Below are 25,857 nucleotides of genomic sequence, written 5' to 3' on the forward strand. Positions count from 1 at the left end.
AGAAGGTCTCTTTCTATAAGTCTATAATATAAATAAACTATTGTTGTATGTGAAGTAAATAAGGTTTTTAAACTGTTTAAGAAGCTTCATTTAAAATTAAATTGAAATGCAGAGCGCCCCGGACCAGTGGCCAGGACCCAGGCATGTGAGTGCCACTGAAAATCAGCTCGCGTGCCGCCTTCGGCACCTGTGCCATAGGTTGCCTACCCCTGCTCTAATCAACTCATTGATGGGATACAGAGAGCTGTGTTTGGCTCTGTCCGAGGGAAAGCTATTTTGAGGGTAGGGGCGGAATGAAGAGTTTCTAGGGGGGTTGAGTATTCCATTGAACAGAAAAGGAAAAAAATAATATTTTTTATTTCTGTTGGGATTTTTATCCCAAAGGTGTAGGAATATTAAAGAAGGTACTAACAGTGATTCCCCCAAGTGACAGTGACACCCCCCAATAATTTGTCCCCCACACTTTAAAATCCAACAGTTTCACCAAGTACAAAAATCTCTTGGGTCTTCTGTTAAAACTTGTAAGCTACTGTCTGTAGAAACCATTGATTGTATCTATCCTGTGAAAGATACTTTATTACTATGTAAAACTTACAAACAAGTTAATTGACTTTGTTCTTGAAGTAATTGATACAATGTAAACAAACACTATAAGCTGTTAAGTGACTTTCACTTCATTGTAACAGCAACGGCTCCTAGACCCCCACCCTCTGGGATTAAAGGGTCGGGAGTCTCAAATGAATTAGCACACACCCTGAAAGTGGTGGAGACAGTAAATTAAAATATGGTTAAGTTATGGAATGTATGTTGATGAATGCTTGATGTACATGAATGGTTAGGGAGGTGCCAGCCTAGAAAGGGAGTAGCCATCGGCCGAAGAATGTGTAAAGTGGACCACCAGAACCCTCGGAGGGTAAACTGGGATCCACCCCATCACCTGGAAGGATGAGAAACACAAACTTTGGACAGTTTGGAGCCACCAGGAATGTGCCATCTGCTGATTGAGTCAGCAACAGCAGAATGAAACAGCTCCCATAGACTAACATAGGAATTAATTCCTATAAGAATGGACACTCAAGACTGAGGATTTTGAGTCTCTGGTTCTGCTGCCAGCCTCCAGGAGCATCAGGTGCACCTGACACAGACTCGGCTCCATCCTCCTGACCAAGATGCCTGGCCAGTAACTTGGCATGAGCAACTTCTAGGCCGGTAACTATAACACCTATACAGAACTTGAATGAATGATTGTGTGAATGAATCTATCTATCTATCTATGTGTGTGTGTGTGTGTGTGTGTGTGTGTGTGTGTGTGTATAAGGAATAAGTAGTGATAGGAATAAGTAGTCAAACAACGTTGTTTACTTTTATCTTTTGCTTTATCATTATATTTACAATAAATGTGGCATCTTTGCCTTATCCCTCTTAATAAGATCCTGCTGGTTTTTATTCTATTGGTATAACAAAGGATGCCAAAATATTTAACCCACCACTGAAATGCAGCCACCTCTGCAATGGAACACAGCAGAGGACAAGAAGTACAGAAGAATAGAGTGTCCAGTTGAAATTGTAGGGGGCATTTAGGGAACCAGAATGGAATTAATAGGGATGGGAGCTCTCCACTTTCTCTCTCTGATCAAATGCCAAAGAGTAGCCACCGGTATTTGGTAAATAGGGACTCCACATCAAAAGTTATCAGCCTTTGGATTTCACGGGATTGTCAAGATTTAGACTTTGTCATTAGCATGCACCCAAGGGACATGTAAGGTCTCTGCATGTGTCTGCCCCATTAAGGGTAGCTGGTAAAAATGAGGACTGAAAACTCTTAACCTTCTCTTCCAAACAGGAGAACAAGATTTGCAAAAATGACTGATGAGCTGCTATAGATTTCTGGTAGCCCTTGAATTAGCACCTTTGCCTTAACAAGGAATTTGGCCGTTGAGGAAAGGAGTTGGGGCCATAGAGTAGAGGTGATCAAAATTGGTAGTAAAATGTAGTTTTAACACAAATTTCCATCCAAAACTTTGTCTTTTTTGTTAAAATTTGAAATTTCACTTACATCTTGCATTGAAATGTTGAATTTCAAAAATCTGCAACCAATTCATAGATACTTTTACAATTGTGTAATTCAGTCAGATTGATTTTCTCTCAATCCTTCCACTGTCAGGGGTCACAGGAATTTAAAAATACATAGGGCAGCTTCTATGCCCAGCTTCTAGCCCTAGAGCTATGAGTAGTCAATGCTTCTTTCTGTTCCTGGTTCAAACTTTGGAAAATCCAAACTTTGGAGCTGGTTGAAATTTTAAGAAGTCTACATCATGAACATTTTTGAAATGTTCAAGTTGATTTTAGTTTGCAGGTCTCAATACAGAACCATTTTTTCAAAAATGTTAGTGACTTTTTATTGGGATTGTTAGTGGAAATATTATCAAAGTTATTAAAATGGTTATTGACTTTTTAAAATACCAGACCTGTGTTTCAATATATGCAACATTTTGATTACCACTTCAATAATGCTTTTGATAAACATCTCAATTAAAAATGTTTGAGGAATGTTTTGAAAAGCAAATTTTTGTTTTAAAAATAATCAACATTCTTTTGGAAAATGTGGTGTTGGGTTTTTTAAGAGAACAAGGCCATTTTTTAATTGAAAAATGTTCTGAAAATTTTCTACCAAATCTACATTAAGTTAAAAAAAAACAAAAACAAAACAGGATTCACATGTGGCTCAAATCATTATGTGCACGGATGTCAAAGGGAGCTCTTTGTGAGGCTTGAGACCACAATATGCAGTAGGGATAAGGCCACAGTACAATTTGGAAGGGACACGTGACATTTGCCCTATGGATGTTCATGGTGTAAGCTAATTCACCTTGTCTGATTCCAAGCAGAGATGGCTGTGAACCAACACAACAGTCCAGATTTGAAAATGCACACATTCTGAGGGATTCAAGAATCCAAGCCCAGATACAAATCTCAATGGTTATGTCTCTTGTGAAAGAGTAATGACCAGGGCTGGCGGTCGCCTAGGGTGCTAACATTTGGGGGACGGCGACCATGGTGACGGATCTTCGGCTGCCCAGGTCGTCATCGGTATTTCGGGGGCGGGACCTTCTGCCGCCTCTGTCGGGGGCGGCATTTCAGGGGCGGGACCTTCCGTCACCTTGGGCGGCAAAAAAAGCTGGCAGCGCTCCTGGTAATGACAGGACTCAGCTGTAATTAACAAATTCTTTATTGAGGCTTTTGGATACAGACAGAGTCTGTGGTTCTCCCTGGCTCTTTAGTTCCCAAACATAACTTCTGATGCCCAGAATCACCACAAGTCCCTAAGACATGTCTATATTGCAATGGGAGCTGCCCCTGTACAAAGCTGTTATGCAGGGGAGATTAACAAGTGGTTTATCTCTCTATTAATGGGATAGTCAGTTCCATTCCAAGAGTGGAGGAATGCAAAGCAATGGCCTTACCTCATTAATTTTCAGCGTGTGGTTCCAGAGCTGGTGTGACTTGTCAGGGTATTGAAGGTATTCTTCCAGGAACCCACATCGGAGTCATATTTTGGGCAGACCAAACAGAGTGCTGATTACTGGAATACTCTTCCCGGATACCTGATGCACACACGGAGCTACAGGGAGCAGTGCACTGAGCAAACATACTGGATCTGCCAGCATCTATCTCAACCAGCCAGGAAGGAAGGGAGGAGAAACACACCACATTCCTTCCCAGACACAAAGGAGATGAGTGAGAGGACACCCTATGTCAAAAAAAGCCACCGAGACACAAAATAATTCTCTTTGGGAGGCACCATTGGTCACTAGTTGGAGCAGGAGAGTTGGGCTCTGTTTCTGTTGGGTCTCTTTAAATGACCCTTTCTGTCTACTGTATTTCAGAAGGCACCAGAACCCTGCAAGAGCAGCAATACATATAGGTAGCTGTCAGGAGACCAGTTTGTAGGTGGTCAGACCTAGTGGTCAGAGTCCAAATGCCAGCGTCAAGGGTCAACATAACAACATAAGACCAGCCATACTGGGTCAGACCAAAGGTCCAACTAGCCCAGTATCCAGTCTTCTGACAGTGGTCAATGCCAGGTGCCCCAGAGGAAATGAACAGAACAGACAATCATCAAGTGATTCATCCCCTGTTGCCCATTCCCAGCTTCTGGCAAACAGAAGCTAGGGACACCATCCCTGCCCAGCCTGGCTAATAGCCATCAAGACAGAACTGGAGTTAGGAATAAGAGCCAAGCATCAGAAAAGATTACTAGGAGTCAGGGAAGGCAGGATCAGGGTTGGTTCTGAGACAGGAACAAGGCTGGGGAAGGGCAGGATCTGAGCTAAAGCTGTGGAGGAGCAGAGCAGGGGCTTGATGAGAGATCAGCACAGGACGGAAGAGAGTCTGTGGACACATATGTTGAGCACCAAGCAAGCTACTGCTGCTGCTGAGCTTAAGAACAGGCCTGCTACCTTCTGCAGCCAATCAGGCAGGGTGTCAGGAGTACTGAGCAGGTGCAGCTGCAGGGCCTTACTACTGACAATGGCTAGGTCTTGTGAGTAATATAGTTTTAATAAACACTGTGATTTGGACATCAATGTGGCCATGGGGTTCTTTCATATTATACTTGTTGTGTAAAGAGAAAAAGACCCAACATGTGCCTCAGTGTGACCTGGGGTAAGTAATTTAGGCTTTTTGGGCCTCAGTCTCCCGATCTGTAAAATGGGAATAATGATACCTTTGTAAAGCACTTTGAAAGCTTTGGATGAAAAGTGCTCTTGCTGTTCCTGTAACCCACAAAATAATACTAGTGCAGGTGCTCATCCTAGGAATGGGAATATTCAGGATTCTGAAATCCCAGTCAGAGTTTATTCTGACACTTTATTTCAAATCTAGTTTAAATGACCATATTCAGTGCAACCTCCAATTTCTAATGATTTATGAGGCACTGAGGCCCATAGGGGCTGTCCATAAACTATATAACACCCTTTTTGGTGATTTTTTTTTGCAACCCAACCCTTGTAACACTGAAACAAAACAGGAAAATTAAGGACCTACCCACCCCCTCCTGCATTAGGTAATTTATAGACAGCCTTATAGGTTATGTCTACACTTGGAGCTGGAGGTGTAAATTGCAGCTCAAGGAACATACCCCTGCTAGCTTTGATTGAGCTAGCCCACTAAAAATAGAGTATAGTCCTGGCAGGACGGGTTAGCCACCTTAAAGATGTGCCTAGCGCCTTGGATAGGTATGTACTAGGGAAGGCGATCCTCTCCAGCAGGTACACTCTATTTTTAGCACACTAGTTGATCAGAGTTAGCGCAGACATGTCTCCTCGAGAGGGAATTTACATCTCCTGCTCAAATGTAGACATACCAATTGCTGCCAGATGCCCACCTTGTGACATAAAGTGACGCTGAAACCCTGTTCACCACTTGGTGGTGCCAGCTGCATGGGGAAAACAAATACCCATCTGGCTTAATACCGCACACACTACAGCAGCAATTACGCTTTGGCTGGGAATTAACCACAGCCGATGCCTAGGCTGCTGCAATTCAGGATGAATTAAAACATTTACAAGCTGACTTCTTTACAAGACAATTCCACGTGTGCTTGAGAAGCAAAGCATTAAGCTGCATGCATAAGAACTCAAATGGCTATTTCCTAGAGTACCTGATAGTCTGTGCTAAAATCCCTGCAGGGAGACAGAGCAGGCATCCAGCCATCTAGGTGATGTTCTGAGTAAACACCTCAGAGAGGGATTTGCTAATCTACTTACCAAACAGCCTCTCCAACAATCCCCATTGTTAGTGAACTGCATCTGTGCTGCTTCATGTAAGGAAGGAAAGCATAGCCTGTGTCAGTGGAGAGAGATTTTGATTGATACCTGCTATTGCAGCCTGACTTGGAGGGCTTTGGAAATGTTTTCTCCAAGAGCTAGTGGGCGAATAGTTCCACTCAGGTTACAAGGAAGTCCAGGCAGAAGGGGGATTGGAGAGGCAGCAGGGCCCACGAGAGGCTCTCTAGTTAAGGGTCCAACATTTACAGAAATTAACAGTTCAGCTGTGAGATTTTCACTTTCCTGCTGACACTTGGCAGGGACTGTCTTAGTCTGGGAATAAGCTCTGTGTTTTCTTTTTCACTATGGACCCAATCCTGAAATCCCTGCTAATTTGTTACTCAAGCAAAAATCTCAGTGATGTCCTTGCTCCCCCAAACTTCCACTCATTTCAGTGAGAATTTTGCCTGGGTCCAGATTTGAACCAGGTTGTCAGGCTCTGGCTCTGCATTTGGTTTGGATTATTGTGAACAATTTGCTCTGCAGTGTCTCATTAAACCCATTTACTGGGGCACGGTTAGCATCCATTATGGTACATGGTGCAATTTGAACCACTGACTCAGGAGTAGCTGCACTTCTATAGGCCTCATCACTCTTGAAGCAAGTACTCTTAAGGGGCACTGGAGTTGGGAAGTATGGAACCCTCCCACCTCTTTCCCCAGTAGCAAGAAAGGTGCTACTGTGTCTTGTATGAGAAGATTTAGATAAATAACATCTTAGCGAGCACAGTCTAATCGGAGAGAGGCAACGTGATCCCGAGGAAAGGGCACCTGACTGTGAATCAGGAAACCTAGGTGTCTCCCTGGCTCTGTCTGCTCTGTGATCTGGGCAAGTCACTTTACCTCCAAGTGCCTCATTTTCCCCATCTGTAAAATGAAAATGGTGATGTTTACTCTTATTTATAAAATGCTTTTAGATCTCTGGATGACAAGTGCTATAGAAAATAGGAATTAATAGCTAGAGAAGAAGGTGGGGGTGTTAGACTCTTGAGACCTAATGGCAGTTGTGACACTTTCTCACTATTTGATCTAGACTACTTTTTTTAGGGTTCAGCATGCTGTCTTGTAAGTTCAGACAGCTGCAGGGGAAAGAGGGAAACCCTCACATCAGCCCCCAAAAGTGGGTGCCTAAGCAAGATGCCCGAATCCCTTGTTTGGATATATCATCATTTAATCAGGGCTTATGTGAACAAAATATGGGATTTTGGGAGTAGATATAACTTTTGCCACATCTTCTGATTGCTTTCCTCAGTCTGACAGCATCACTGCAATCTTATCTTGATTCAGCCTCAGTCAGCTAGTCCTCATCCCTGCCCCAGACACCATATAAAGCACTTGATTGCATCAACTGGGAATCGGTAGATATGGAGACATGGGGCTGTTGGTCTTCAGCAGAATGAAAGCATGATAGCCCATGTTTCCTTACTACCCCTCAAACTGTCCCATACTCCTGTTGAATAAGGGTATGTGCAGGGAGGGGGAGAAGGAAGACAAGCTGGAATCTTGTGGAAACACAGTGAGAGCACTCTATGAAAGAAGAGCAATTTGCATGTGCAGTCAGGGATGTAGGTGTTTATGTAGTTATGGCAGGAATCACAAGGTGGTGTGTTACACTGAGGCTATGTCTACGCTTGGAGCTGAGGGTGTCATTCTCAGCATGTGCAGACATACATGCACTAGATCTGCTCAAGGTAGCACTAAAAATAGCAATGGAGCAGAAGTAGCATGGCCAGTGGTGAGTGTGTGTGTGTGGGGAGGGTGTTGCACTCAGGGTGGCTAGCTTGTCCCATCGCTTGCCACTGCCCATGCTGTCCCAGCTACAGTACAATTTTTAGCATGCTAGTTTGAGCAGAGCTAGCATGGGTACATCTGCATAAGGTGAATCAAACACCAGCTCCAAGTGTAGATGTAGTCTTAGTCTGCCAACATCCTGTTTTTAGCATATGAGCAAAAGTTCAGTATTGGGAAGACTAACTGGGTGGTTAGATTTTGTTATGCAAGGTTCTGTGTAGGGGACTGGTCCTTAAAGAGCCTACTGTGTGAGCAACAGGAGAGTTTGCTCTCCTCTTTGCTCTTTGATCAGAGTCAATTCTTGAGGCAAAGCTTCTTCCTGGGAACTGGTTATGGTGTTGGGGATGAGATTCCTAAAAAGGGGGGTTGTCTGCATGCTTTTTGTGACCACCTCTGTTCCAGACCTGGTGTATAGCACAGAATCATATAGTAGGGCTGGAAGGGATCTTGAGAAGTCATCAAGTCCAGACCCCTGTGCTGTGGCAGGAACAAGTAAACCTAGACCATTCCTAAGGCCTTGGCTACACTTGCAAGTTAGAGCGCATTACATCAGCCCCGGGCACCCTAACTCCTGAGGTGTCCACACTGGCAAGGCACTTAGAATGCCTGGACTCTGCAGCTGGAGTTCCCCTGGTAATCCACCTCCATGAGAAGCATAGTGCTTGCTGCGCCCTGGCTGAAATGCCACGGTGTCAGTGTGGACCACATGTTGCATTACTGCACTGTGATTGGCCTCTGGAAATGTCCCATAATCCCTTGAAGTCAAGTGGCCACTCTGGTCATTGTTTTGAACTCAGCTGCAGGCATGCAGATATCCCCTTTCAAAGCTCCGTTTCTGACAGCCGGCATGCTCATCTGCTCTGGGACAAAGGAAACCATTACTGTGGAATGCTCCTGCTGCAGAGGCAGGCGTTTGTGCGTGTGTGTGCCTGTGTGTATGTGAGAGAGAGAGAGGGGTGGGAGTGGGGGCTGATGTGAGGGTTTCCCTCTTTCCCCTGCAGCTGTCTGAACTTACAAGACAGCATGCTGACACACTCTGCCCCCCAAAACACACTGTCTCTCCCCCCACATACACACAACACACTCTCCTGTCACACTCCCGCCCCCCATTTGAAAAGCATGCTACAGCCACTTGCACACTGGGATAGCTACCACAATGTACTGCTCTCTGTGGCATTGCAAGAGCTGCTAATGTGGCCACGCCAGTGTGCTTGCAGCTGACAGTGTGAACACACGGCAGCGTTTTCTTTGCTGCAGTCTCCGAGGACTGGTTTAACTCCCGGTGCTCTACATCTGCAAATGTAGCCAGGCCCTAATAGGTGTTTGTTCAACTTGTTTTTAAAAGCTTCCAATGATGTGGACTCCATGACCTCCCTTGGAAACCTATTCCAAAGTTTAACTACCCTTCTAGTTAGAAAGTTTTTTCCTAATATCTAACCTAAATCTCCCTTGTTGCAGATTGAGCCCCCCATTTCTTGTCCTACCTTGTCCTAGACATGGAGAACAATTGATCCCCGACCTCTTTATAACAGCCTTTAACATACTGGAAGACTATCAGGTCCCCCCTCTCAGTCCTTTTTTCTTAGGACTAAACATGCCCATTTTTTTCAACCTTTCCTCGTAGGTCAGATTTTTTAAACCAGGTGTTCTCTAACTTTATTGCACTGTGATTCCCCCTTCTGACAACAAAAATTGCTACACGACCCCAGGAGCGGACACCAAAGCCTGAGCCCGCCCAAGCCCCACCGCGCCGGGTAAGGGGGGGTCAAAGCCAAAGCCCAACTGCCCCAACGGCTTCAGCCTCTGGCAGGGGGGCCTGTAATCTGAGCCCTACTGCCTAAGGCTGACACCCTCAGGCTTTGGCCCTAGACAGTGGAGCTTGGCCTCTGGCCCCAGCAAGTCTAAACCAGCCCTGGCGACCCCATTAAAACGGGACCGCGACCCACTTTGAGGTCCCGACCCACAGTTTGAGAACCGCTGTTCTAAACCTTTTATCATTTTCTTGTTCTCCTCTGGACTCTTTCCAATTTGTCCACATCCTTCCTAAATTTGTGGTACCCAGAACTGAACACAATACCTCAGCTGGGGCTTCACCAATGCCGAGTAGAGTTAGACAATTACTTCCTATGTCTTACATACAACACTTCAGCTAATACACCCAAGAATCATATTAGCCTTTTTTGCAGCTGCCTCACATTGCTGCCTCACATTTCAGTTTATGGTCCACTATAACCCCCAGATCCTTTTCAGCTAGGGTGACCAGATGAGAGGAAGAAAATATCAGGACACCGGAGGGGGTGGGGGGACAACAACAACAAAAAACTGCCAGCGGAGCAAAATATCGGGACAAGAGATTGGTCGGGACGCAGGACAAACAGCTAAAAATCGGGACGGTCCCGATTTAATCGGGAAGTCTGGTCACCCTATTTTCAGCAGTACTATCACCTCACCAGTTATTCCCCATTTTGTAGCTGTGCATTTGATTTTTCCTTCCCAAGTGAAGTACTTTGCACTTGTCTTTATTAAAATTGATTTTGTTGAATTCAGACCATGTGAACAAGTGAAACAAGTTACACAGAGAATATACCTAGAATCTACATCACTGATTTATCTTCCAGTGGGTAGCTGACCTGCAAGACCCTGGCCATCTGCATTCATCAGAGGGGTAACAGTATTGTTAGAATGGGACATTACACTGGTGTCAGAAGAAAGGGCAATGATATAATTCACAATGTCAGCACAAAATTCCACAAACAAAAATGGAAGCGTGGTTATGTCTGGACTGATAACGTAGGCTTAAATGTCAGGGTCCTTAAAAGGGATTAATCCTGTGAAAAAGGGTGGCATGACTGGGTCCCACATTCTTCTCCCCAATGTGTAACCGAGTGGAGAAATTAGCTCTGGAGCTATAGACATAAAAAAGCAAATACAAAAGTTTAGTCACGTAAAGGTGCAGACACTCTCCTGGAATGGCTCTGCATGGAATTTAAAACTCATCTTAGAGACCAGGGGTCTCTCAAAGGAGGACCTTGTTTTTATTAACTTCATAGTTAAGCCTCGTAAATTACCAGGTGCCACCTGGAGTAGAGACTTCTGTATTGTGTTGTGGTTGATGGTAACTTGTGGTTAGCACCAGAGCGGTACTGGGAGATGGGAGGGACAGGGATAGGGTGAGACAAACAGCACTGCAGTGAGCTTTAAAAATCAGAGGGGAGAAGGGCAGAGAGAGAGATCGAGAGAGATCTTGACGTTTGGAACCAACTGAGCAGACGTACAAACGACTCTACAAACTGGCAGTGAGAGAAAGGTAGGCTAACAGTCTTAACTGCAATAACCCAGCTGCTTGTGAGACATACAAGAATTGATTCAACTATTTCCATGTATTAATGTATATGTCATTAATCTGATTTTATAAACTCTTTCTCCCAAAAAGTAGCACCTCACTCCACAAACAGTCCCCCTCATTTCAGTGGGGCTACTCACAGAATAAGGTATTACTCAGTGTGAGTAAGAGCATGACAATCTAACCTTGTTTTAGAAGGACCTGAGATATTCTGAGAGGGCCAGAAAAGGAATTTTATTTTTCTTTCCAAGCTAAAAAGAGGTAACATTAAACACAGCCGTCAGATCCAGTTAAATTATGAGTGTATTTGATGGTTGGGGCATGGGGTTCATCGTGGAGGATTGTTCAGTGCAGCCCAATTAGAACAACAGAGCAAAGGCAAATTTCTAGTGAATGTTAGGGAAATATTCCCAGCACTGAGGTCTGTGGAGTAGTCTTCCAAGGGAACAGGTGGAAGCTCCATTGCTTAGGAGCTGGAGAATTAGACTAGATAAAGTATTTGATTAATAGACTGTAGGGAACAATCCTGGACCGGCGGAATGGATGATCAGGTGACCTAAGAGGGCTTCTTTGACTCTCATCTCTTTAGGACATATTTGCTGAAAGGAAACAAATGAATTTTTGAACTTTTTCTCAGCAGGGGGTAAGAGCCATCTGCTATATTTGAGTTGCAGTTTGACAGCAAGGTCATGGGCCTGGGATCAGGTGTGGTACTAAGATGACACACCATACAAGGGTGGGACAAGGAAAGAAGGTATTAGCTACTTTGCACTGGATTTGGAACATACCTATTGCTGGCTGGTTCATCACAATAACTAGTGAGCAAACTCAGGGGTGTCATTTCAGAAAAATTATGGTGGTGGGAAGGCCAAAGTTGTATCTGCATATAGAACCTTAGATGTGAGTATACTATATCCTGCAAAGTTTGTGGGGGGCAAAAAGTGGAAAACATAATGGAGCATATACACCCCTGAAAAGTTTTTTAGGGGCAAACTAAGGTCAGGGGAGGCAACTGCCACTCGTGGCCCCCAAGCAAATGATACCCCTGAGGAAACCTTAGGGGGCATAGCTTGTTGGCTGCTCTCCAAAGCTGGAGAGGTGCTGATGATGCAGCTAGAGACACTGGGAATCTCAATGAAAGTCCCTGTAAACAGGTTTCTGCTTTGGCTGCAAAATCACAAAATCCAGGATCATTGTTAGTGTGTGTGTAATCAGTAAAATGGGAATAATAATACTTCCCTATGTCACAGATATGCTGCAAAGATAAACTGACTAATGTGTGTAAGGTGCTCAGATATTCCATTGACAAATGTTTTGGAAAAGACTATAGGCAAGCAACAGCTTTATATGTTACTTGCAGAATAAATATTGACCATTTAACTGATGAATAAGTACTATGCAGTAGCAGGATAATTAAACAGGAAAGTACTATGTGGTTACAAATTCACTACATGATTATGTTGGTCTTTTATAACACAGACAAGGTGGGTGAGGTAATAGCTTTTATTGGACCAACTTCTGCTGGTGAGAGAGAGAGACAAAGCTTTCCAGCCACACAGAGCTCCTGAATAAGGGTTCAGTGTCACTCAAAAGCTTGTCTCTCTCACCAACAGAAGTTGTTCCAATAAAAGCTATTACCCTACCCACCTTGTCTCTCTCAGATCCTGGTACCAACACGGCTACAACTATAATTTTATAGCACAGTTCAGATACCAAATAATTCACAGGTTAGTGGGCCAAATCCTAACTCCTTACTCAGGCAAAACTCCCAGCTTCTGCATTTGACCTTATCAAACTAGGTAGTGCAGTATTTCCAGGTAAAACCTTTGAAGGTACCACACAAGTAACTCCATGATATTTAGTGCACTGTGAAGTACTCTAGTGTGAGACAGGCAGGTCTTATCTCTGGACTGACAGTCACCTAAGGAAAAGATATTTTGTAATATTTATTTTTGTCCTGCTGATCTCACCTCTTCTACTCCCATTTGAATTCTAGCAAGGCAATAGAGCAGCTCAAAGGACTGTAGGAGAATAGGGTAAAACAGTGAAGGACAACAAGTCATTCAGTCCCTCTGCAAGCAGCAGAGTATAGCTCAATAGGCAAACAGGACTTTTGTGGGGCAAGCAGGACACTGCTCTGCTGGTAGGAGATTTCGACAACTAGGTCAGCAGGGTCCACAGCAGGGTCCAGTCAAGCAAGACAACGGGTACAGCCGTCATAGATCTGCACCAGATAGTAGGTTACAGTTTTATAGCTAGCAGGGTACAAACAAGCAGGACAGCAGGCTATAGCCCAAAAGGACAGCAGGGGATGGCTGTGCAGGCACTCAGATTCAGCATTGTAGGCAGCAGGGCATAGCAGTGCAGGCAGATGGATATAGCAATGCAAGCAACTTGTTCTCAGTGGGATGGAATTAAGAGAAGCTGGAAAGAAAACAAACCCTTAATTTTTTTGCCAAGGTGCACTTGAAGGATTTTGAAGTTAAACTCTTAAGGCGAGAGCTGAGCAGGTTGACATGTCACTCTGGATTTGGAACTTAATCAGAGCCAGTAATCCTTTCCAGCTGGACTTTGGAAGATTGTATTGAAATATTGCTCTATTGAAAGGTTATATTTTTTTAAAAGAGATAATCTCAGAAACATAATGCAGGAAAGACAGATCAAAATTTCAGACACTGAAAGGAACACAGGCATCCTCAGAATAGATACAGTGGTCTAGAGAGCATTATAGCTAAGTGAAGATAGAGCCTTTATTTGAAACAAATACTATAAGGTTAAAATAATATATTCTTAAAATACATTTTACTTTGTTTCTGTTACTAACCAATTTCATTTTCAATTTCATTTTCATTACTAGCCAATTTCATTTTCAGACTCTCATCCACTAGCACAATGTTGCAATGTTTGAATTGCAAGTCCCTCAAAGGAATATTTATTTGTATAAAATGTCATGTTTCCACAGCAACAACATCAGTGGTGTATTTGATAATAGATTGTTTTTACAAAATCTAAAATTGACCAGACATTTTCAATTGTCCAAACCATGTAACTCTTCCACATAAGGTCGCAGTTCAGCAAGGTATTTAAGCACATGCCTGTCTTTAAGCATGTGAGTTGTCCCTTTGGGCCAGTAAATTGTCATGGCTCCATTGACGTCAGCTGAGGATCTGTTCCGTTGAATTTAAGTCAGTATGTGGCTAAGTGCCTTCTGAACCTAAATGAGGTCATGATTCTGCATTGGGATCAGCTAGCATGGAATGCCTTTAAAGGAACCACACACTAATGATCCCACTTCAGGATCAGGGCCTAAAAAGTGAAGTGGTGGTAGTGGTGTTGATGAATTAAAAACATGGTATGAGAGATGTATATTTCCACTTTTCAGCCTCCAGTTTAACTCAATTTCATATAAGCAGTGATCATAAGTCATCAGATATCATAGTCTTTACTCACTCAAGTAGTTCCATTGACTTCAGTGAGACTACCTGTGTGAATATGGATATAGGTGTGAGCAGTTAAGGTTGGAGGATTGGATACTGCTATCTGTTAGTTGTTCGCTGTCCTATGGTGTGTGAAGTGAGTTGGTGGTCTCAATGCAGTTTTTATGGCCATTTGTCCACATCAGGGTCAGGGCTGAGGTACATCGGTAGGGCTGTGTGGGGAAGTGTACAGTGCCCCTACCTATGCTGCTTCTGTCCTGTAGATAAACAGATGGACTGCCATTTTTAGGCATCTCAATCTAGTACCTGTCACGCACACTCAATAGTTTAATCCCATCCCCTTCTGGATAAAATCAGAGTATGCATGTTAATCAGTATTACTGTGTATTCTTATTACACTCAAAATGTGTAAGGTGCTTTACTGACATATAAGTAGATAGACCCCTACCCAAAAGAGTTTATAATCTCAATAGGCAACATACAGGCAAAGGAGTGTTTGGGGTCAGGTGAGTGCAGAAAGCAGGTGCTCTTCATGTGCAAGCATCCTTTACACAGGCCTGCCAGTGTACCTTACTTCTCAGTACCCTTCTCTCCTGATTCCATTTCCAGCCTGGGCAAAGGTTACCAATTGTGTAATGTTGTACGGCAACTCTGCAGTGTGGGTAAATATCCTCAGTTTACACTGAGGTCACCAAATTGATTTTACTTGTAACTAGAGGTACTTGAAAACTGGAGAAAATCTATTGCATTTGCACACAGTCCCATCCATACTTTAACACCTCTCCCAGCATCTTTAGTAGTACCAAATGTGTGGCTCTCTAAGGATTAACAGTTGTCACACACCAGGGCCATTCAGATCTTTAAAGTAAATGTGGCAATAGAATCAAATCTTTTTCATCCAAAAGCCTAGGCTCTTACCACTTGAACTAAAGGAAACTCTCCTTTAGTTGTTAGAAGTATAGAGCCTATGACACACAGAAGATCTGTTCCAATTCTGTCCAGTAGAGGGCAATGGCACATACACTAGCCATTTCATTACACTATTATTACCCCCAATTTAAGATGGTACTATGCTGTAGCCTGTGTCTGTTTAATTCAATCATGGAATTTCTTTCATGGAAACATTTGCTTATTTTGCAATATGGGTGAAATTTACTCCTGAGTTCTGAGTAGAGTGGCAGCACAAAACCTATGCAGCACATGAGCCTCACTTAAACCCTGATTTGAGGGTTTAAATTGATCTGAAGTGGTGCATAGGTCTTTTGCTGGCCCTCTGCACAAGGGTGAATTTTACTCTTTGTGATTGTCCAGATATCTTATTGGCGTGAGATAATTTATATCTACAATGGTATTTCAGACTTTGGGAAACAGCTTATTGTCAAAGCATCTACCAGTCATTAATGACTGTAGACTTATGCCTCTTAAAATCCACATGCTTCATACATTTGCACCATTGTTCATTTTGGAGTATTTCACTTACCTACAGTGCTCTCTTTTTTCCCCTCAGGTAATCCAGTTCCCGCCAGAATGGACGTGCTGACGTCACCAAGCATGGGCCTGCACACCATGCCGGAAGAAATCCAGCACCCATATACTAAATTTTCTGAATGGAAGTTCAAGCTGTTTAAAGTGAGATCATTTGAAAAGGCACCTTCTGTAGACAACCAAGTGGCAAATAAAGAGAAAGCAGAGAAGGTGGCCTCTTTGGACAAAGGCACTATGGTGCAGATGGATGCGGCAGTTTCAGTGGCAGAAAAGCCACTTCTGGCAGATACAGACTTAAATCACAATAAGCAGGCTCTCGAAAAAGATGCTGACAACCTGAAAATGCAAGAGAATGCAGCTCATCAAGCACACCTGCAGCAGCTCTGCCGCATCTGTGGAGTTTCATTTAAAACTGATCGCTACAAGAGAAGTCATCCTGTGCATGGACCAGTGGACAGTGAAACTCAGGGACTTCTGAGAAAGAAAGAGAAAAGAGCAACATCTTGGCCGGATCTTATTGCCAAGGTTTTTAAGATTGACGTGCGAGGAGATATCGACACAATCCACCCCACTCGGTTTTGTCACAACTGCTGGAGCATCATCCACAGAAAGTTCAGCAACGCCCCATGTGAAGTGTATTTCCCGAGGAACAGCACCATGGATTGGAAGTCCCACTCCCCAAACTGCACTGTTTGTTATACTGCTCGTCGTGGGGTCAAGAGAAAGAACCAGCCATCCAATTTACAGCTGGGCAAAAGGCTCAAGATCATTGCAGAACGTGCCCGAAAAACTAAAGGTGTAAAAAAACAAGTACAGGTGAACAACAAAAACCTTATGAAAAAGATTGTCAACTGCAAGAAGATACATCTTAGCACCAAACTTCTTGCAGTTGACTACCCTGCAGATTTCGTTAAGTCCATCTCTTGCCAGGTCTGTGAGCATATTCTGGCAGACCCAGTGGAAACGACATGTAGTCACTTATTCTGCAGAACCTGCATCCTTAAGTGCCTCAAAGTTATGGGCAGCTATTGTCCTTCCTGCCGATACCCTTGCTTCCCTACTGACCTGGTGAGTCCAGTGAAATCCTTCCTGAACATCCTCAATTCCCTGGCTGTGCGATGCCCAGTGAAAGAATGTGATGAGGAGGTTTTGTTGGGCAAATACTGCCATCATCTCTCCAGCCACAAAGAGGTGAAAAGGAAAGAGATTTACACGCAGGTAAATAAAGGTGGCCGACCGAGGCAACACTTACTCTCATTGACCAGGAGAGCGCAAAAGCATCGTCTGAGAGAACTCAAGCTTCAAGTCAAAGCTTTTGCTGAGAAAGAAGAAGGAGGTGATATAAAGGCTGTGTGCCTAACCTTGTTCCTGCTGGCTCTGAGAGCAAGAAATGAACACAGACAAGCAGATGAGTTGGAAGCTATAATGCAAGGGAAGGGATCAGGGCTTCACCCAGCTGTTTGCCTGGCAATCCGAGTCAACACCTTTCTCAGCTGTAGCCAGTACCATAAAATGTACAGAACTGTAAAAGCTATAACTGGGAGGCAGATCTTCCAGCCATTGCATGCTCTCCGCACTGCTGAGAAGGCACTCTTGCCAGGTTATCATCCATTTGAGTGGAAACCCCCCTTGAAAAATGTGTCCACTAATACAGAAGTAGGAATTATAGATGGGCTGTCAGGGCTGCCACACTCAGTTGATGACTACCCACTAGACACGATTGCCAAGAGGTTTCGATATGATGCAGCCTTGGTTTCTGCCTTAATGGACATGGAGGAAGACATTTTGGAAGGCATGAAAGCACAAGACCTGGATGACTATTTGAATGGCCCCTTCACTGTGGTGGTGAAGGAGTCTTGTGATGGGATGGGAGATGTCAGTGAGAAGCATGGAAGTGGACCAGCTGTCCCTGAGAAGGCAGTTCGATTTTCTTTCACACTCATGAACATCAGTATAGCTCATGGTAATGAAAATGTAAGGATCTTTGAAGAAGTCAAGCCCAATTCAGAGCTGTGTTGCAAGCCCTTGTGCCTTATGCTGGCCGATGAATCGGACCATGAGACTCTGACAGCCATCCTGAGCCCTCTCATAGCAGAAAGAGAGACCATGAAAAGCAGCGTTCTGCTTCTTGAAATGGGAGGCATCCTCAGAACATTCAAATTCATCTTTAGGGGTACAGGGTATGATGAGAAACTTGTCCGTGAAGTGGAAGGCCTTGAAGCCTCAGGCTCTACTTACATCTGCACCCTTTGTGATGCAACCCGCCTGGAAGCCTCTCAGAACTTGGTCCTCCACTCCATAACAAGAAGTCATGCTGAAAACCTGGAGCGGTATGAGGTATGGAGGTCCAACCCATATAATGAATCTGTTGATGAGTTACGTGATAGAGTGAAGGGTGTTTCTGCCAAACCTTTTATTGAGACTGTTCCTTCCATAGATGCACTGCATTGTGACATCGGCAATGCGGCTGAGTTCTACAAGATATTCCAGTTTGAGATAGGTGAGGTGTACAAGAACCCTGACATATCTAAAGAAGAGAGGAAGAGGTGGCAGTCGACTCTTGACAAGCACCTTAGGAAGAAGATGAACCTGAAGCCCATAATGAGGATGAATGGAAACTTTGCTAGAAAGCTTATGACCAAAGAGACAGTGGAAGCAGTATGTGAATTAATAAAGTGTGAGGAAAGGCATGAAGCCCTAAGAGAACTGATGGACCTTTACCTTAAGATGAAACCAGTGTGGAGGTCTTCATGCCCAGCCAAAGAGTGCCCAGAATTGCTGTGTCAGTATAGCTTCAACTCACAACGTTTTGCTGAGCTCCTGTCCACAAAGTTCAAGTACAGATATGAGGGCAAGATTACGAATTACTTTCACAAAACTCTTGCTCATGTTCCTGAAATCATTGAAAGAGATGGCTCCATTGGCGCCTGGGCAAGTGAAGGGAATGAATCTGGGAACAAATTATTTAGGCGTTTCCGAAAAATGAATGCCCGGCAGTCAAAATGCTATGAAATGGAGGATGTCTTGAAGCACCACTGGCTGTATACCTCTAAGTACCTGCAGAAGTTCATGAATGCCCATAATACATTGAAAAGCCAGGGCTTCACAATTGATCCAGGGCAGAGTTTAGAAGACTCTCTGGCATTGGAAAACACTTTAGAAATGACTGATTCTATGGAATTCTAAACATAACGATCATTTGAATTGGGTTTGCAATTAAGTCTTCCTAGACGGGGTGCAGTAAGGCCTGCAAATATCACTTTTACACTGAGTGTTAAAGGGAATCTGTCCCTGCTCAGAGGAGTTTGGTAAACATCTGGATGGTAGTTTCCAGAAAATGGTAATACAGACTAACTGGTTGGTGTCATTTTCCAGCCATTTTGTGAGGTAAAAGTGGAAAGAAAGGTGGTCAATTTACTTTGGTCTCAGATTATTGTTTAATAAATAGCCAAAGTGACCCAAAGTTTTTAGACTATGTGATGTGTGTGAAATGAAGAGGATTCAGAAGATTTATGACATTTGCAAAGAAAGTGAGGATGGTTTTTTTTTCTGTTTGCATCATTGCATTTTACTTACTATTTAAGAATAGTTTTTCTTTTTTTAATTGATGGCCTCTCGTTTCTTAAAACATGGAGACATTTAGACAACCATTCTGAAGTACAGAGTCAGTATTTTTTGTATAACACATTGATTCAAGCTCCAAGGGTTGACCTCACCAACAGTTTAAAATATTATTTTATTTAACATTTATATTGTAGTAGTGCCTAGAGAACAATCAGGTTTGGGGCTCATTGCGCTAGGTACTGTACAAGCACAGAGAAAATGTAGTCAGCATTTTAAAATAATAATTATAATCTAGTCAATTTGTTCTATAATGCAAGCTTGTGCATAAGCTTTGAAATCAGACCTTAAAATTAAATATTTTTTGTCTCTGTACATTGTATACTTTCAAGCTTTGCTAACAGCTGGCACGCACAAGGAATTTTATTCAATAGGCAATCTGTACTTCCAAGATTAGATCCCAAATGGTGTATATCATCTTAGCTCCACTGGGTGAAATCCAATGCAGACAATGTCACAATTCATATTGACTTCCAGAGGCAGAATTTCCCCTATTGACCTTAATGAAGCTACACTTATATACAGCAGCCAAGGATCTGGCCTATAGTGATTCCTCAGTTCTGTATACTGCTATTATACTCTTCTATAGGGTATATTTCACAGACTAAGGAAACCTTTTATTGTGTTCTAGTCCTGGCTCTGATATTGACACTGCTGTCTGGAGCATGTCATTTAATTTCTCTGCCTCAGTTTCCATGCCTATAAAATGGAAATAGTTTTTACCTGTCTCACAGGCATGTTGTGACAATTATTTAGTCAATAATGGTGAACTGCTTTGAAAATGAAATAGCTATTTAAGCGCTAAGCATTATTACTTCAATATTTAGAAAGCTCACAAGAACAGTTTACATTGGACTAGGGGCATCATTAAAATGGTGACAATTTTCTTGTACAGTGATATTGATAGATGCCTTATATACATAATGGGAATAGATCAGATAGCTTGACTCTTACAGGTGATAAATATCCAGTCTTTAATAGTGACCATGGGTAAAATGATTTTAACATATTCGTTGAATATTTATTAAAAAATGTGGTGAAATTTGGCAACCAAATTATTCCTGAACATACTAATTGAATTAATAGCATACTTTTATGACCCTGATGTGGCAAAGCACTTAAGCACATGCTTAATTTTAAGCACGTGAATTGTCCCATTAAACTCAGTATGACTACTTGGATGCTTAAAGTTAAGCACTTGCTTAAGTGCCTTGCTGGTTGGGGTCCAAATTTAAATTACAAAATTAATCAGATAAACTTTTCAGGAAATATAATTCAAAAGTACCTAAATGACTGGGAGTTATGCTCCTAAACTCTTTTGAAAATCCCACACTGCATGCTCATTACGCATGATTAGCTGAGGTATTTTGATATTTGGAGAATTATACATGACACAGGATTAAATGCACAAATAACTGCACGTGTTTTTTTTAAGCAATTCAATTTTGCTTTTATTTTCTGTTTTGATATTGCATTTGGCTCATTGGCAGTTAAATTGTAAAGGGCTAATAGTTTTTATCTTTTGTAGTAGTTTTTAGTTGTGATTATATACTGTATCTTTTAGAATTTGGTATTTACCATTTATAGACAATTTATAGGGAGAATTAAGTGCTAGTAATTCCTAAATATATTTTAGTGTTATTCTGACTGATTATTTTGATTTTATTGGATGCAATATCTACTTCTCATAAAAGAGTTTTAGAATTTAGATTTCACACTTCATATCATTTCCTTAAACAAACTTTAAGCATTACAGAACTTTGGGTTGCCAATATTTAATACAGGGTTTTTTGGAACTTACATGCTTCCAAATCATTTTTCAGAAGCACTGCAAAAAATGGTGCCTTTTATATATTTTGCAGTATAATTTTCCATTTATAGCATAGTGCTGATTTTGATCATTTTAATTCTTTTTCTTCCCAGATCAATTTTTTTAACTCTTTACATAATGTAGCAAACTTTTCTAATAAATTCAGAAACCAACTCAAACAATATTTTTGGTTTGGTTTGGAAATATTTCATCATGCAAATATGTTGTATCCGTTTTTTTGCATGTTTATTTGCTGTGATTGTAATATACCATGTTTTTTATACTTGAATCCGTTTCAGTACCTCAGCGTCGAACCTAGCAACCCTCACTCATGGTGAAATTCATCCCTTTGCTGAGGGCCAGCATAAGGCAAATGCAACATTTAAGACTAGTCTTTAAAGTAAGGTTCAAATGGGATTTAAATAGTGTATGCTAGCCCTCTGCACAGGAGTGAGTTTCACCCACCTTACTCACACATGTAGTTCCATCCAAGTCAATGGGCCAAAATCTGCTCCTTTTGCGCAAATTATCTCAGTACTTTTACTGAAATTCTCAAATCAAAAAATGACTTCAACAAACTGCTTATGTAAAAGCAAGTGAGTTTTGACTCACTGACTTCAACAGGACTAAGTAAGGATTACTCATGCACTTAAGGATTTACAAGACTGAGCACATACTCTGGGGAAGTTCAATACACTGAACAGTACATGGACTGGGACTTAGGAGTGCAATGGAATTTAAACATATTCTTTTGTGAAATAACAGCATGGAAGTTACACTATTAAGCCAGCAAGACATATTACAAGTACTAGCAACTATGCACAGTTTGGCTGGCACTCATCAGAAAGGCAATTGTGATTTTTATTTTTTTTAACAAACTTGAATTTAGTTTCATCTCTTTTTTTCCGTTGTTGTCATATTATTTAAATCAACAGACTTTCTGCTTGAAAGTTTTAACTCATTAAACCAAACAATTCAAATGCTAAACACCTGCTGCAAGTGAAGCTTTTGTACACAGAGACTAGAAAAACAATACTACAGACGCACAGGCATGCATCTGAATGCAAGTGATTCTTGATTGCTAAAAGGTGCACTGGGTTTTCCCTCCATATTTGAGAAATGATCTATCATTAAGCTGTTTGATTTTGAAGTGGCTTTAAATAAGTGGAGACACTTGTATTCATTTTATGCTTTCAAAAATCATATTTTTTCTACTCTAATAATTAGTATAAATACCTCAGATGATTACTTTGTGGGCAATGATTTTCTTGTTGTGAAAATCGTATTGAATTCATGATGTTTTTATACAATCATACTCTATATCTTTCTTTGTTTAAAGTTTCTGTAAGAACTTATTAAAGGCATATTCAATTATTGTGCTGTGAAATGTTGTGTAGCAAGCTAGGGTCCTGATTCTGGTCTCACACCATTTTTTTTTTCATAAGGATATCTCCATTGACTTTAATGGAATCAGTCCTGATTTATGCTGGAATAAAGGAGTTCAGAACCAGACCCTAGATATTTACAACACCATAATTTCTAATTTGAATAAGATGTTTTCAGTGCATTGTAACACAGCATTTGTCTACAGTTTTTATTGTTACTTATTGTATTCCAGTTTCTTTATTTTTAAAATTGGTTTTAAATAAAGTTCTTAGAAATAGACTTTGGATTTGTATGTCTTGGACAGTTTTTTAGCTGTGCAAACAATTTAAAGATAATTATCTTGCATTTATTCAGTACCTTTCATTCAAATCATGAGTATTTGTCAACATTTACATTATAGTAAAGCCAAAGGCCCCAGGCAGGATTTGGGCCCTGCTGTGGTAGCCGTTATACAAACACATATGAAGATTCCCCATGAAGCCCAAAAGCCCACTCCAGCCCCTCACTCCATAGGACATTACATGCACTATAGCACAGTCAAAAACTCTTTTACTTTTCTTGGAATCTCCTACTGCTTCACTTAGAAATGACATCCGGTCGCTGTTTAAATTCATCTACCTTGCTCTGACCATGTCCAGCCCTTCTTCAAGTCTCTCCACTGACTTCCTCACACCCTCTGCATCAAATTCTAGCTCGCCATCCTTGGCTTTAAAGTCAATTGCAAAAATAACTCACCTACTTCTTAGTTCTTGTCTCCTTTCATTGCCTCCACTCCACCCAAGATACACAATCTCTCTCTCTTTCTCTTTTTGTGCCCATCACAGTGATAGCTCAAAAATGTATGTGAAACATCTATCAGTTTTGTGAGCACAAATGACAATGTTTCGTCTTTTAGCTATCTGCTTTTCTTGTACAATCAGGTAATTAGACATCTAAATGCTATACTTTGTACCTTCAATTTTATACTTTCAATTGACATTTGACACAAAATGGTGGGTGGAAAAATTGAGGCCATGTTAAAAAACATAGTCCAATGAGTCTCCTGAGATTTTGGATTAGCTTAATCCCTTGTCTGGGTTTCACTTTCCACATATACTTATAGCATCAGAATCATAGGGGAACTGGAGGATAAAGAGCACTTGTAAGGAGGTAGAGCCCCTTTCATCTCCAGGGCACTGGTTCAAATCCACCAGTTGATGTTTGGTGACCTGATTAAATTTGACCTGATTTGCAAAGGTTTTGAGCACCAGCAGCTCCCAACAACTCTGGTGCTTATTACCATTGAAATCAAGCCAAATTGTTCTTAGTAGTGTCTACATCATACAAATATCAACATCTTAAAACTACAGCATTCAGAAAGCAGTAATTGGCCCCCTTGGCAGTCTCAGGAGAGGGACCAAGAAATGAAGATGCTTGGAGTTTGAACTACCTTTTCACCCCAAAAGGTAGTCATTGTGACAGTGTAACATGCTAGCTTTGTGTTTATGAGTACACCACAAAGAGGCTAAGGTACCTACTATTGCTATGAGGTAAAGAAGTTTATTGGCTCACGTGGTATAGAGTTCTGTGTGTCCGCCTCCCCACCCCACCCAACAGATATATGTGTGTGTCAGAGATGGAGGTTTATAAACTAATTGGGGCCTATATTTATCAAAAAGTGACTAGTGAGTTTGGGAGCCTCAATTTTTGAGCCCCAAACTGAGATGCCTTAATGGCAATGGGGCCTGATTTTCAGAGGGCTGGTGCTTAGCAATTTCTCAGAAGTCAGTTCCCTTTAAAAAATAATAGAATCATAGAAATGTAGGGCTGGAAGGAACTTTGAGAGGCCATCTAGTCCAGCTCCCCTGTGCTGAGGCAGGACCAAGTAAACCTAGACCATCCTTGAGAGGTGTTTGTCCAACCTGTTCTTAAAAGCCTCCAATGACAGGGATTCCGCAACAACCCTTAGAAGCCTATTCCGGAGTTTAAATATCATTATAGTTGGAAAGTTTTTCCTAATATCTAACCTAAATCTCCCTTGCTGCAGATTAAGCCCATTACTTCTTGTCCTACCTTCAATGGACACAGAGAACAATCGATCACCATCTTCTTTATAACAGCCCTTAACATATTTGAAGACTGTTATCAGGTCCCCCCACAGTCTTCTTTTCTCAAGACTAAACATGCCCAGTGTTTTTAATCTTTCCCCATAGATCAAGTTTTCTAATCCTTTTATCATTTTTGTTGCTCCCCTCTGGCCCCTCTCCAATTTGTCCACATCTTTCTTAAATGTCTCAAGTTAGGTACCCAATAGTGGAGGTACCCATAATCACTAGTCATTTTTTAAAAACTATGCCTGATTGTTTTGTCTGTAACACATAGATTCTTTACAGAAGATGTGTAAAGCAGAGAGATGTGCCTTGGAAGCCTGCACTACCACTATTTATGCTGTACCTGTTCTATAGATAGAAGACATGTCAGACTCCAGGTCCCTTTCATAAACATTAAAATCCATGAATGAGTCTTTTGAAAGCCAATAGCAAAATCATGTCCCTAAAATGAGATTGGAGATCATGATATTGCCCATACTTGTTACAAAACACAGAGGTCAGATAGATGCAGATGTGAAAGAGGTTTACTTACCCATACATTAATATCTGCTATATTTTATCTTCTTAACCAACCCTCTATGAAGAAGGAATACTTTCTATTGATTATCCATCTTTTGGAACCAATCAGCACTTTTTCACAGCACACATCTGCCTTCCAGTGGCATTGGAGACAGCACAAAATCAATTATCGTATTTACTCGTTCATTAGCCCGTTCGTTTATAAGCCGACCCCCCAAAATGGATAGGTAAAAACAGCAAAAACTGTATGACCTTTTCATAAGCCGACCCTATATTTTAGGGGTTGGAAAACTTTGGCTACCAGCCCAACAGGGTAAGCCGCTGGCGGGTCGGGATGTTTTGTTTACTTGCAGTGTCCGCAGGCATGGAGCCCCTCAGCTCCCTGTGGTTTGGTTCGCCGTTCCCAGCCAATGGGAGCTGAGGGGCTCCATGCCTGCAGACGCTCCAGGTAAACAAAACGACAATGTATTAGATATTCAATTCAATGATTCCATAGAGTTTAAAATCATCAAATTTTGGTGTAGACCCATTTATAACCCGACCCCCAC

At 41.9% G+C, this 25,857-nt stretch overlaps 1 protein-coding gene across 1 annotated transcript; it reads left to right on the forward strand.

Annotated features, from left to right (window-relative positions):
- Nucleotides 1-15,925: 15,925 nt before the first annotated feature.
- On the forward strand, nt 15,926-19,069 carry RAG1 (recombination activating 1). The gene has a single exon (XM_024215477.3). It carries the CDS (start codon nt 15,926-15,928, stop codon nt 19,067-19,069), a length of 3,144 nt encoding a protein of 1,047 aa, XP_024071245.3.
- Nucleotides 19,070-25,857: the final 6,788 nt, after the last annotated feature.

The sequence above is a fragment of the Terrapene carolina genome, unplaced genomic scaffold (genome assembly GCF_002925995.2).
Source record: "Terrapene carolina triunguis isolate 2854851 unplaced genomic scaffold, T_m_triunguis-2.0 Scaffold96, whole genome shotgun sequence".
Lineage (NCBI taxonomy): Eukaryota > Metazoa > Chordata > Testudines > Emydidae > Terrapene > Terrapene triunguis.

Bases quoted from the DNA above. Each gene is read 5' to 3' on its own strand.
- RAG1 (XM_024215477.3), top strand. From the start codon at position 15,926: ATGGACGTGCTGACGTCACCAAGCATGGGCCTGCACACCATGCCGGAA.